This window comes from Zophobas morio, unplaced genomic scaffold (assembly GCF_036711695.1).
Source record: "Zophobas morio isolate AGI-343-1 ecotype UQ-CSIRO unplaced genomic scaffold, CSIRO_AGI_Zmor_V1 ptg000026l, whole genome shotgun sequence".
NCBI lineage: Eukaryota > Metazoa > Arthropoda > Insecta > Coleoptera > Tenebrionidae > Zophobas > Zophobas morio.
Window position 1 is genome coordinate 8,767,079 of NW_026972131.1, and position 14,758 is coordinate 8,781,836.

Below are 14,758 nucleotides of genomic sequence, written 5' to 3' on the forward strand. Positions count from 1 at the left end.
AGACGCTGCAAATAACGATGAAAAAGCCATTTTTATTCTGGATGCCATTCAAAATTACAACAGAAAAGTACCCCGATGGTCAGAACCTTCACTTCGCTTATGTACGGTATGGCTATTTTGTTCACCAAAAAAATACGAATTTTGTACAAAGCACTTTAAAGTACCATCGAAAATGACCATTTCACGGTATCTAGAACCTTCCAGGGGAACGAATCAATTAATTAAAGAAGTGTTACTAGCCGAAATTTCAAATTTAAAAAGTCCGACAGAACGCATTTGCTCTTTGGTAATTGATGGTATATCTATTAAAGAAAAAATGCACTACAGCCGATCAGAGGTTTGCATATATGGTTTGAGCAATTGTGATACAACCGTTATTGGAGATACAGTAGACATAGCGAATAAAATACCATATTATGTTATTAGTGGCTTAAGTACCAAGTATACGATTCCAGCTAGTTTTTTCTTTCATGACCATTTATCTTCAGGGACGTATCATCTGAAAAAGCAAGATAACATATCGTATTTTAATTATGCTGTGGTAGATAACTGTGCCGACTGTGCATTTTTACTTTATGTTTGTTACTGTGTGTGTGTGTATTTTGCTAACGTCGTTAAATTAAAAATTTTAATTACGTCCGTGTCTTGAGTGTTAAATGTATCTTGCCAACCGACAAATTTCGTTTTTTTGAATTTGTTTGACGGCAAAAACAACTACAAACATGGAGGATCTTTATGACCCCGAGGAAAAAATTCTGTGTCCTTACAATAGTGCCCACCACATACGAAGATGTAAAATGGCATTTCATCTTGTAAAATGCAAAAAAAATTATGGGGAACAGAAAATGGTTCCTTGCGATTTTAATGCAACTCATGTGGTTCCAGAGCCAGAGTTACGGTTTCATCATCAAAATTGCGAAGATCGAAAAAAAATCGAAGCCCAAATTGTTGAGTGCCAGAAGAAAACTGAAAGTAGATACCCAATTGCAGTTCTTGATTGTCCACCAGAAGAAAGTTGGGATTACGACAACGCTCCAACATATGATCCAAAGAAATACACTGAAACTCATGATGTACTACGTCAGTTAAGTGTTGAATCAGGCGCCAAAAGAAAAAACTTTAGACTGAATGAACGTCAGAGATTTAACAATCTGAGTCAACAAAACATTGTGTCTCCACCTGCACGAAAACCAGAAACGCGACGTCTTCCGATGCACCATCGTGTCGCCAGGGTGGAAGAAGAAAGGGATAGATCCGATCCAGAAAGTTTCCGACAAGTAGTGAGGTCTCGTAGAATGTATGAACAGCGTTCAGAATCAGATATAACTAACTAGGAAAATACGCAATGACTTACAGAAGTATACAAAATACATTCTTAAATGTAACTCTGTTGCCTTTTGACTTTAAACTTTGTGTTTAGAAATTTTAATTTTTGCTATTGTAACGAGACAATCTTTGTTTTTTCTAATGAACAAATGTTAGCTGTGAATACGTTATTTTAAAGAAAAGTATAATTCTGAGAAAAAATAAATCAAAGTATTCAGTGTGATATTTGTCTGGGTCCTTTATCTTGTTCAGTTCCTGGTCCTCTTTTACGACTAATTTATTTTCAAAATCTCGGCGGATTGATTTATCCAAATTATGAGTTCCTTAGTATTTTAAAAGAATTAGCAGATCTTGCTATCGAAATTTTACCGTATTTTCCACACTTGATACAAAATCCAATTTTTGTCTGCAGCAAGCACAATCACAAGATTTCTAAAGTTATTATTGAAATTTTAATGAAACCATTTCTGAATAACATATGCCTGCAAAAACAGATCTGTTAAAAAAATCAATAACGCATAAGCCCATTAGTAGAAAGATTTTGGAATTATAAAAACATACTTATTCTTCATCGTTCCATGTTCCATTAGTCTGTTATTTTCTTTTATTCGTTTTCGTATTTTTATACTTTGTAATTTCAATTATGTAAATGTCTTTCTAATTTTATAAAATTTTATTTATTTTCTTTTGGGATTGATACATTTTGCAAGCTTTGACACGTTTGAAAGCCAAACTTTTTTGTTCCGTCAATCATAATTATTCAAAACGTATGGAGAGATGGCGCTAGTTACCCAACCAATCATGGCCAACTCCATTAATCTCTAAAGAGATAAACCAATTTTTGAGGTTCTCAGAATATCATTTTGACGAAATTTTTCACTAAACCCAATTTTATATGCAGTGGTCGAAAAAACATTTTGTCAACTAGTGGCAGACGTGTTCCAAAACTGAGAATATGTTGTTTTCTTTGTGACCATGGTTTAATATTGATAAGGATTTATAATAATAATTTCTTGTTTGACTGTCCCACTCACAAGGGAAATATGTAGTAATACTCTGTGACCCCGAGTTGTAGGTCAAGTAGAATTCCTACAACTTGGAAATCAATACTGATATATTATTTATACTTCCGACAATTAATTTTATGAAGAAAGCGTTTCATATTGTTACGATTGACGGGTATTAAAATCGGCGTGGGTAAAACTCAACAATTTATTATTCCCTATTTAAACCCATATATTTCTTCTGGAAAAATCGCGATCGCCGCTTTCGAGGTTATTCTGAAGTCCACCATCGAGACTTTCCGAGGCTTTTCTTTAGTCGAATGCCGCCGTCATCGATGATGACTGGATGAATCACCGGTTATTGTCGTTGTTAAGTTTGATGGATTATGAATAAGAGCAGCGGACAGTCGTTTTGTAGTTTTATTAAATAAATAACAAGTGTGTTCTAGAGCGAGTATGATATTATGACCGTTAGGTCCAGAGATTGAATATAAAGAGTATGTTAACCGCTTGAAGAGTGCTTGAAGAGTGAATGATGAATAGTCAATGAATGAATAGTGAATGAATGATGTTCCCTGTGTTTCAAGGTGTGGTGGCCCTGGCTCCCACCCTTACGGGTGGAGAGGGGTGAAACAGGTCCCCGCCAGAGGCACTAACATACCCCCCGCCTTGAAACAATTACATTGTTTTAATACCAAATAATAGAATGTTAGAGTGATAACATGATATCATAATGATCAATTCAAATGAGAATACATGAGTAAGATTTACTACAATTAACATTGTATAGAATGGATTAACAGTGATTATACAATATGGGCAATAAACTAAGAATAGCGATTTACAACAAGTTGCCCACATACAATAAGAATGAATGTAATTTATAGGTACTTGGAATACACCTGAAAGAGAGATTTACAACTCTTTATCAGGTACAATACGAGTGGACAAACTTTATTTACAATAGTGTGTAGATAACCAGAACCCGAATTAGTAAATGGAAAAGCCGTTTCCGAATAGGCGCACTTTATGATGCAATTTCGACACTACACTACGCGAACAAGATCGTCTTTGCCGCGATGCACTTGCACTATTCGTTGTAATAGCCACCGCAACGGGTGCCGGTTGTCTTCTTTGATCGGTAATACCAGCGCTCCAGTGCCGGGAACGTTTCTTGAGAGGGTTTGCCACCTGGATCTCCCCTGCAGCGTCGTATGATATTCCACGGACCAGCGCTTCCAAAATGTTGGCGGCAGGATTCACTCAATTGCCAACGGGAAAGCATGTTGACAGGAGTGTGGTCCTTTTCTATTGGAGTTGTCAATGGATGGCCAACGAGACAATGTCCCGGAGTGAGTGCGGCTAACTTCGTAACGTCGCTGGAAAGCGGCGTCACAGGGTGCGAATTCAGGACAGCTTCAATCCTGACCAAAAGCGCATGCATCACCTCGTACGTTAGATGGTTGTATCCGATAATGAGCTGGATGTGAGTTTTTACGAATTTAATCCACGCTACCCACAAACCACCAAAATTGGGCCCACGCGGGGGAATTAAAGTCCATTTGATATTTTCTGGTTTTAGCTTATTCTGAAATTCTTTCCCTAATAGCAATTCGCTTAGCTTGCGCTTAGTACTTACGAAATTTGTGACGTCGTGACTAATGAATGCTGCATATAAAAACGATTCTTTTTGGTTATCCCACCTGATATCTAAAGTTTTATTATTGTATTGTTTGTCAGCTATTAAACGATTACTGTTGGATGTAGCCTGAGCGCATTCTTGTATATCAGGACAATTAGACGACCATTTACTTATCTTGGAACTTGCCTTCGCTAGAACGGTCTTTAAGTCGTCTTTGGGCTCGATTAATTTGACTAAAGAATTTGAAACGAACAATGCCTTATCGACATAAAAACAATGATTGTGTTCAGGAGATTCTAGCCACATGATTTTTTGATAATTGCGGTCGTCAGAGTGAAGCCAACCGCACCGGTACATCTTCGATATATCACATGTATTGATAAATTGGGGCAAACGAAATTGAATTAGAATGGTGGAAGGTTCGGACTGCAAAACGGGGGCTGTTAATGAGTTGTCATTTGGGCTTAAATTGTTTGAGCTAAAATTTGAACGGTCAACAACCTCGCAGCGTTTAATGGAAGAAATGTAGGGATTGTAAAGACAATTGTGTGGCAGGTAACTAGGATTATTTAAAGAATTTCCGTTAAGTACCTTCAGGTGTACAAGGTCTAGGTACTTCCTTAGAAAGATAATAAAACCCTCGGTAAGTTTATGATTACGACCCTCTGCGAACAATAACTGTTGGAGAACCCCTTCTTGGGAATTTCTTAATTGAGGTGGATTTTTGAAATAAGGGACTGTGGAACGACCCAACTTTTCCGAAAAGAGGAGTTTAATTACGAAACGACCATCGGGTGTTTGGCCGGTGGTAATTTGAAAAGGGGTTGCACAAAGAGAGGTTTTAAACCCTTTGCTTAATAACCTGCTTCCGGTTTTGACGGTTTCAACTTCCAAGAAATGAGAAATGATTTTGCTCAAACTAATCTTGTGATGACGTGAATTTCTTAAATGCCCAAAACTGCCATTAAGAATCAACCCCAGCGCGGTATTTTGAAGCGCCGGTGGATTTTTCATAATATGATTTTGTATTTTAAGTTCGGCATTTTCTGAATGTTTTTTCTTATCAAGAATTGCTACGATTGACGTATCGATGCTATGAATATGTAATTCCAAAGACTTGCCCAAATTTTCGGTTATGAATTGAGATTTACTCCCGATGTCCAAGAAAACGCGACATTCTTTTACTTTACCTGATTGGCCCATTACGCGAATCAAACCGGTGGATAAAAGTACACTAGACGGAATAGCTAAATTACATTTCGAGGTGTCTTCAGGATTATCGGAATCCTCATCTGGTTTATTTTTGATTTCATTTTTGAGAAGGTTATTGTTTGTTTCTGCGTGCAAAAGCGTGTGGTGCTTCTTATGACATTGTTTACAACGCCTTGATATGTAACAATTTTTCGCGACATGATTACTTCTTAAACAATTGAAGCAACGATTCATTTTCTTTATTTGTTCCACTCTATCGTTGGGCGTTAAACTTAAAAAATTTGTACAATTGAATATTTTGTGCATTTGGGAACATATAAAACACGGGATTGATTGATTATTGCTTACTTGTACCTTATTTGTGTTTGATTTTAATGATTTACCCAAATATTTGGTTTGGGATTCACATTGTTTACCGATATCCAATAATGAGCTACAATCTTTCAAATTATCTGTAGGACTTTTTATTGGAACTAACGCGGTGTCTGATTTTGGATTGGATGTGCTATCTATCTTAGTTTGGGACATGCCCACAGAGTTGCAAAAATTATTATCAGGATGATTTTTCGGTTTGTTGGATATTGAATTTGATAATAATTTGTGAGAATTCGGTATTAACTTATGCGTTTCTGAAATAATGACTTTTTTGTTGTCGATAGTTTTATACTTAATGAATAGTGCAGGGGTAAACTGCACATTAACCCGAGCATTGGTAGTCTTATGAAGTTTAATGGGTTCTCCATTTAGCATGTTGTCCACTTTTATGGGTTTTAGATTTTCACAACGTTTTTCGAGATGAGCATTGTTAGTATTTACATTAAACGAATTCGGGAAAGGAAGATGATACAACAAATCGGCTTTTTTGATTAGAGCAGTATATAATTCCGATATTTCATGGATATAGGTTTGCACGGGTCCGAGATTATAAACTGCGGGTTTGTTAGATTCTTCGCTACTCGTGTCATCTAAAAATACCACGATTTCCGATTTATGTTCAACTATAAGATTTTGTACGTTAGATTGTACCCGTTTCAAATCTTCCAACCTGCATCTTAACTCGCCTATTTTTTGGTGGTTTGTAACTTCCGAGATGAACTCCGCATGTGAATGTATATCATTAACAAGAACGATAAATTTCCATAGAGATTTGTTATTCGACATCGTCAGTACGAGAATAATGAACTACGCAAAATGGACAAAACTAAAGCCTACCTGAGTTTCTTGATGAATGACCCTCGATGATTTGCACTGCACTCGCGGCCGTTACCGATTTTTGAATACTTGATGATTTAGGTGGAATGTTGAATTCCAAGCCACGATGATTTATCGAACTACACTTATCACTTATCACTGTTACTGATTTTCTGTCGCTGATCCGGCTCGAAGGACCATGTTAAGTTTGATGGATTATGAATAAGAGCAGCGGACAGTCGTTTTGTAGTTTTATTAAATAAATAACAAGTGTGTTCTAGAGCGAGTATGATATTATGACCGTTAGGTCCAGAGATTGAATATAAAGAGTATGTTAACCGCTTGAAGAGTGCTTGAAGAGTGAATGATGAATAGTCAATGAATGAATAGTGAATGAATGATGTTCCCTGTGTTTCAAGGTGGTAGTGGCCCTGGCTCCCACCCTTACGGGTGGAGAGGGGTGAAACAGGTCCCCGCCAGAGGCACTAACAGTCGTAGTTACTAGAAAACCCATAGGCGTCGTACCTAATCTGACTCGATCTTGAAATGTGTGGCAATTAGTAACTTTTATGAAATAGAAATATATCTGTGTCCTTGTTATGCTCCGTCTTTTCGACAGCAGGTATTTTTTGCTTCCAGTATGGCGATCCTGTTACTGTCATTTGGCCGTCAATTGCCTTGGTGGTAACACGTCTTCCACGACTGTTTGCTGGTTACCGGTGACACTTTCTCGTTGAATAGGGCTGGAGTTACTTTGTGACTGGAATAATGTTCTTTCCGGTCCGTTAACTCAATAATTCTAGTACAGTCTGTCGTAACCTCAAATCGTAAACACATCAAACTTTCGTTGACAGATAGCGAAAATTACTAGCCTCGCGCTATCTTTGTTTAACACATAGATTAGGTTCCTCTCTGTCGAATTCCGACCACAGGCAGTTTGCCGTACTTTCTAAAAGTAATAGTAGATCTAGTGACTTTAGTCGTACCGGGGTGGCGTATGGGTTACTTCATAACAATTTTTTCATAAAAATCTTTCATGTGATCCTGATCAGTATATCCAGCACGAACTGGAGGATAAATATGTCCATTCTTCTGCGTTGTGTTCATAACCTGATGGAATTATTAAATTGTAAGTATTGTTGCAAAAGAAAATACCCTTTCAGTTGAAAAATACTGTGAAAATACTCCGGTTCGCGATGTAAAATAATAACTTCCACTCTCGTAATTTCAACTTTGAAAAAAAGATCGACATTTCAATTGATAGATTTTGTCTGGAGAAGACACAATATTTTTTAAAATAAGTGATTGTTTAGTGTTTAATTAATCGTTCATTCTTCGAAGGAAATTGCATTTTTCGCCTGAACTTTTATATCAGTGCAAAGACAACATTGAGCTCTATGGGGAAGACCCGGTCATTTTTGTTTAAAATTTATATTTATTAAAATATTTGCTTTTTAAAAAAATACTGAATAATGAAAATAAAGTTAAACTAGGCAACCCTATTTACAAAGGATCCGTTTCAATAAATGGCTGAGTTTTACACAGTAGGGAGCCTTGCCGACCGACCCTTTCAGGTAATCAGTTCAGGTACTTTAGGTCATAAAACTCATAAATACTCTTAGCTGACCAACATTGTTGAAACTCTTTTACAAGTCGATTTCTTTCATTGCGACATAATTTGATTTAAAAGTATCCAAATTTTTATAATTTTATTAGGGATGTACCGACTAGTGGCCGACCGGTCGGATAAGCCGACTATTCGGCCGTTTTTCATCGTCGGCTGCAGTCGGCGACTAGTCGGCTAAACAGCCGATCGGTCGGCTTTTTTTATTGAAATTAAAATAGTATATAAAACAATTAAACCCGGTTTACAGAACCTCAAATACATATTTAATTGCGATTTAATTTTTAACCCCGCGTTAAAGTATCATGTGACCGACTCTACGCCAATCAGACGTCGCTAATGGCCTTGTTAAATGCGCGATCAACTTAATCTCAGTTAAAATATTGTATAAACTGGCCCTAAATTGTGTTATTCTTTATTTTTGTACTGACTTACAACAAAAAAAAAATAAATGTTAAAATTATCCAAACAAATTTAACACATTTTTTGGAAAACAAAGGAACTTTATTTATTCCTTTTTAAAATAAAACAAATTTTTAAGGTAGTCAGAGAAATAGAAAAAAAAAACACACTGTCGCATTTATAAACCGGTTTTAGCAAAGCCGAACAGTCGGCCGACTAGTCGGTTTTTACTGGCCGAACAATCGGCTAGTCGGTTAGTCGGCCAGACCTACAGTCGGTACATCTCTAATTATTATATTATTCAAACACAATTTAGACACTGTAGAGCAAACAAGGCTTATCAAGCCCGTCTATTAGTTTATTCGCCTAAATGTATTATTAATACAGTTTTCAAATTACACCAAAATTGAAAAATCGAAAACTTAATAATTGAAACATTGAAACATTTTAAATGAAAAAAATCGGTAAACCGAAAAACTGAAAAATCTATAAATCGAGAAATTGAACAATCTAAAAATTAAACAATTTAAAAATCGAAGAATTGGAAAACCAAAAAATCTAAACCGAGAACTTGAAAAATCGAATAATCGAGAAATCAAAACATCAAGGAAAACAAAAAAATTAACGGAAAATGTAGAACTTAAAAATTGAAAAATTAAAATACCTATCGAAAAATTGAAAAACCCAGAAATCGAAACATCAAAAAATGGAAAAATTGAAGAAACGAAACATAGCAAAATCTCAGAACTGAAATACTGAAAAACTGAAAAATGGAAGGAAAATTGAAAAATCGAAAAAGTGAAAAAATTCAAAACTGAAATCTTGAAAAACTGAAAAATGAAAAGAAAATTGAAGAACCGGAAAAGTGAAAAAATTTAAAACTGAAACATTGAAAAATCCAGAAATCGAAAAATTGAAAAATCACAATTGAAGAAAGAATTGAAAAATCAAGAAATAGAGAAATGGGAAAATCAAAAAATCAGTTAATCGAAAAATTGAAAAATCGAAAAATTTAGAAACCTCAAAATTTGAAAACTGAAAAATAAACAAATTTAAAAATCGTAAAACTGAAATATCGTAAAGTTAATAAATTGAAAAACTGAAAATTTTTGAAAAAAAAATCGCATCAAAAACTAAAAATTCAAAAAATCGAGAAATTGAACAAGCAAAAAATCAAAACATTGAAATTCCAGTAAGTTGATAAATAGGAAAATTTAAAAAACAAAAATTTTAAAAATCCAAGAATTGAACAACAAAAAAAATCTAAGCCTGAAAACTAAAAAAATTGAAAAATCATGGAACTGAAAAATCGAAAAGTCGAGTTAGTGAGAAATCTAAAAACCTAAAACTTTAAAAACTGAAAAATTAAAATATCGAAAAATTTAAAAACCGAGAAAACACAATATAAAAAATTTGAAAAATTGAAGAGACGAAATATTGCAAAATTCCAAAGCTGAAATATTGAAAAACCTAAAAATAGAAGGAAAATTAAAGAATCGAAACAGTGAAAAAATCCCAAACTGAAACATCGAAAATTGAGAAATGGAAAAATGGGAAAATCAAAAAAATTGGTTTAAAGAGTTTAGACAGTACTTCCCTCGCTATCGGAAACGTGACGACTGCATGCCTATTATGTTTTTTTTTCACATTAGATTTCAAAGCATTCGGTTTTGTAGTTCCTGATTAAATCAATAAAATAAATTTGCGTATTCATTAAATTTTTTGAGTCACCCTGTATATCCGAATCCAAAAAATATGAATGGAATGATAAATTACAAGAATAGACTCATCATATTTTGTAAACTTTAAATAGGATTATACGGATAAGCAAATATATTTTGACTAAAAATTTATTATGCTCTTTATAACCTTAAAACATTTGCAAGATTTCAAAGCATTGGGTTCTGTAGTTCCTGATTAAATCAATAAAATAAATTTACGCATTCATTAATGTTTGGGGTCATCCTGTATATGCAAATCCAAAAAACATGAATGGAATGATAAATCACAAGAAGAGACTCATCATATTTTATACAATTTAGATAGAATTTATTCAGCAAAATTTTGAGATGACGTCATCAATTTTTTAGAGGGGATAAGTAAATATATTGTGATTAAAACGGGCTTGGTTTAATAACAAAAAAATATTGTTCGTCTATAAAACAAGCTCGTCTTAGACAAAGTATTCGTAAAAAAATATGTCGTAAAAAAATTTACGTAGAAAATCCTGTCATGGATGTAGGTAACAGTCATACATACTATGGACAGCAAAGTGAGGAAAAAGCTGTCAAGTGTTTTGAAATAAATAAAAATATAAAAACTGAACGGTGTGGCTTGTTTATTTCAAAATAATTTCCTTACTTGGCTGCTAGTCCAGACAGGGTTCTAGAGGATAGGAGTGCATTAGTCGAAATTAAATGCCCTTCAAAATCGCAAGATTTGTTTCCCGAAGAAGCGGTTAGAAACAAAATAATCAAATTTTGTACATTGACAGACAGAGAATTGAAACTAAAAAAAGAATCATGACTACTACTTTCAAGTCCAGAGACAAATGCTTGTTACGGGTATTTCAAAAGTTTATTTTGTTGTATGGACACCCAAAGGAATAAATATAGAAAACATTTATAAAGACGAAGAAATATAGGTATGTAAAAAGATGGCAGATAAACTTGGCAGATTTTGCTTTGGCGCTTTATTGCCCGAAATAATTAATTCAAGAAGAAAGAGGAACCTGCCTTTGCGAGAGATTTTTTTAAAATAAATAAAATTTGTTTCTATTTTTTATGTACTTTAATAATTTATTAGGAGTACATTTTTCATCACCAAGACTTGCATATTTTTATTATAAATATATTTTGAAAATGATCTCTCGGCAAATGAAAACATATACGAGCACTTTTTTCGAGTAAACAATGAAGGGAGAAGTTACTAGGCGTACGGCTTTTTTAAAACACCTTTCTGGGATAAGTAGTAGATACACTTAGCTACTTATACGTGTTAAACAAAAGCTGTATTTTATTTTTTATTATTATTATAAATATGTTTATTAGTTTTATTAATTAAGAAAGCAAAATATATATTAACAACAATATTACAATGAATTTTTAGTAATCATGTGTATTGAATTCAGGATCCTGAGTGGAGTAAAAATATTATAGTTCCCCAGTTTTAATTCGGTTTTATGACAGTACCTCATTGCGTAAAAGTTAATTTCCTTAACAATAGATTACTACGGCCGGTCCTAGCGGCTTGTTATAAAACTGAGTTCCTTGCCATAAATTAGAAGAATCAGCCGAGAACTCTAACAATCAGGTTATGGTAAAGCAGGCGATAAGGGTTTTACCTGGAAAGTGGCTTCCGTAAATTTTAGTGGCGCTCCCATTGGCAAAGTACTGAACTAACTGCTAAAATTCTGTCGAATTGATACCCATTTTTTTCAATAATTCTTAGTTTTTGTTACAAACTCTGCTAACCAATAGATCATTAATTTTCCTCTGATATTCCTGTTAAAATTATTCGACGTATTTTGCATTAATTTGTGGTACATTTTGATTTTAATAAACACATTATTATTTAAACAAATTGTACCACTAACAAACATTTAATGACTCTGCGCCCTGTAAAAAGTGATGTTTTATCCATGTGCGAATTTTCAAGCGATTCTATGATGGTTATGACTCAAAAAACTTGAAAAGGAAACATACAATGGTGCTTTTTTTACGATATTTCTCAGCCATATTTTTTTAGTTGATTGAACTGGTCTCTGCGCTGTAGAATATGAAAAAAGCTGCAGTTTGATGTATGATACATCTATATTAATATCATTTTTTCATACAAAAAACCAAAAAAATGTTATACCTCGTCTAGCGAGTCCCCTTAAGTTAAATATTAAATGAACAGTGTCTTCTTCAGGTGATAAAAATTCCTAAATTCTGATAGGGACTGGTAAGGTACTGAATAAAGTAGCAGAAGGTAAGCATTCTTTTCTCATTGCTGAGAGAACCTTAGTATACAATAGAGGAAGAGTCAAATTTGTTGTTTATTGTAATCGTTCTCATACATGTAGATCGCATAATTGTATGTATTTATCAATAACCTCTCCTTCAAAAATTGCATATGTTTTCTCTTAGTTATTTATATAACATTTATTTTTATGGTGAAACATGAGTTTTAAATTGACGGCACATTGTAATTTTAAAAAATACGCCTCTGGCACGGGATTCTACCGGCTACTGGTACAGTGTCATTTGGGGTCTGTTTGCACGTTTACATAGTTATTACTATCGAGAATAGTATAAGTACACTGACAATACCGAAAACTGTTAGGTTTTACCTACAACACATTGTCAGTTTATACAATACTTAAAACTTAACATAAACTGACCTGACCCCAGTTTAATTTAAATCATCCTGTACTTTTTTGTATAATCTCACAATCGCAAATCTACCAGTTTATACTTCCATAACTAAAGTGACTTTTTCAATTAATATAAAAAACATGAGGTTTTTCTCCTTATTTCTAAAGTTAACCCTTGTTCAATTCTGTTACAGAGTCGTTACAACGCTGCTCGTTTATCCGTAACCGATCGCGTGGCTCGAGTCGCCCAAGTGGTCGAGTCCCTCGAACGCGAAATGGAGCTCCTCTGCATAACCGGCGTCGAGGATAAGCTCCAAGACAACGTCCGACCCACCCTAGAACTGCTCAGGAACGCCGGCATTAAAATCTGGATGCTGACAGGCGACAAACTCGAGACAGCCACCTGCATCGCGAAGAGCTCTCGCCTCGTCTCGCGCACGCAGAGTCTCCACATTCTGAAGAAAGTAGTCACACGCACAGACGCACACTTGGAACTGAATGCCTTCCGACGAAAACAAGACTGCGCTTTGGTGATAAGCGGCGAAAGCCTCGAAGTTTGTCTTTCCTACTATCAACAAGAATTCATGGAGCTGGCGACCGCCGCGCCGGCGGTGGTCTGTTGTCGGTGCTCTCCCACCCAGAAAGCTCAAGTTGTACAATTAATACAGAAGCATACCGGGAAACGAACGGCAGCGGTAGGAGATGGAGGAAATGACGTCAGCATGATCCAGCAGGCGGATGCGGGGATCGGGATCGAAGGGCGAGAGGGGAAGCAGGCCAGTTTGGCTGGAGATTTCAGTATTCCACAGTTTTCTCATTTGGCGAATCTGTTACTGGTGCACGGAAGGAGGTCTTATAAGAGGTCTGCGTCTCTGGCTCAGTTCGTCATTCATAGGGGGTTGATTATTTCGACGATGCAAGCTGTTTTCAGCAGCGTGTTTTATCTCAGTTCGGTTGCGTTATATCAAGGATTTTTGACGGTGGGGTATGCTACCGTCTACACGATGTTTCCGGTAAGTACTGTATTCAGAAGAAGGGAACTGTCAAAAATGTGAACGCAAACCTTCAGAAGTAGAAATTCACTTCTATTGGAGTTGGGATTTCTGATAATAAGCTGATAACGGTACGACCAATAAAGTTTCCTTCCATTAAATTCGTAAGTGGACCTGTCATAACTCCTTTACATTTACTGAGTCTGTTTACTCTATATTGATAAGTAAATTTCACTTCAATGTACAGCATAACATATTTCTTATTGTATGAACCAAGAAAAACACTTGTAGTTTGGAAGTGTTGTGAAATACAATTCAAAGCGATGTTCGAAATTTATTCAAAATTGTTTGGTTTATTTTTCTTGTTTGGAATAATCATCAGTGTTCCTTTTTGTTGTTTGTCTGAAAATTCAATAATAATTGTGAGCTTCAGTTTTTATCAAAATTTAAATTTTTAATCATTTGGTAAAGTTTGTTTTATAAAATATATGTAGAAAGAGGCTACAAGTGTTTAGTATACACTTAATTACTTATCACTTTCGGTTTGAATATTATTTACGCAATTTTTATTTAGCATTATTGTTTAAGATTTCTAAATCATTACAGAAATCTTATGCTTTTTCTGCTTTTATTTGATAATTTTTACTTCCCGTGCGTAAGCTAAAAGTATAATAATAGGGTCCATCGGACGAATGGCCACTTTTGTATTTTCTCGACGTTTCATGAACCTTACAATATTAGAAAAGTAGTCTCCCGTTTCCGTCTGTCTGTCTGTACCCGTTTTTGTTAGACACGTAATCTTCGAATCTGCTGGATTGATTGGTGTCAAATTTTCCATGTATATTAGAAATATCATGTAGATGGTTAAAATGCTAACTAAAATTTGGATAATCACCCCACCAACAATTTGATGACATCATCCCCACAAAAAAGTGAAACCTTCTCGTGGGCCCCAAATGTATTTTTTTAAAGAAGGTGAAACATTCTCGGGGACTCCAACTTATTTTT

The 14,758-nt window shown here is 34.9% G+C and overlaps 1 protein-coding gene across 2 annotated transcripts in view; it reads left to right on the top strand.

Moving 5' to 3' along the window:
• The window catches only part of LOC135136504 (probable phospholipid-transporting ATPase IIB), a 38,733-nt gene that overhangs the window by 18,649 nt on the left and 5,326 nt on the right, over positions 1-14,758 (top strand). For both annotated transcript variants that reach the window (XM_064065810.1, XM_064065811.1), the window contains exon 9: positions 12,953-13,771. In XM_064065810.1, the coding sequence (XP_063921880.1) occupies positions 12,953-13,771 (819 nt within the window). The remainder of the gene's footprint in view (positions 1-12,952; positions 13,772-14,758) is intronic.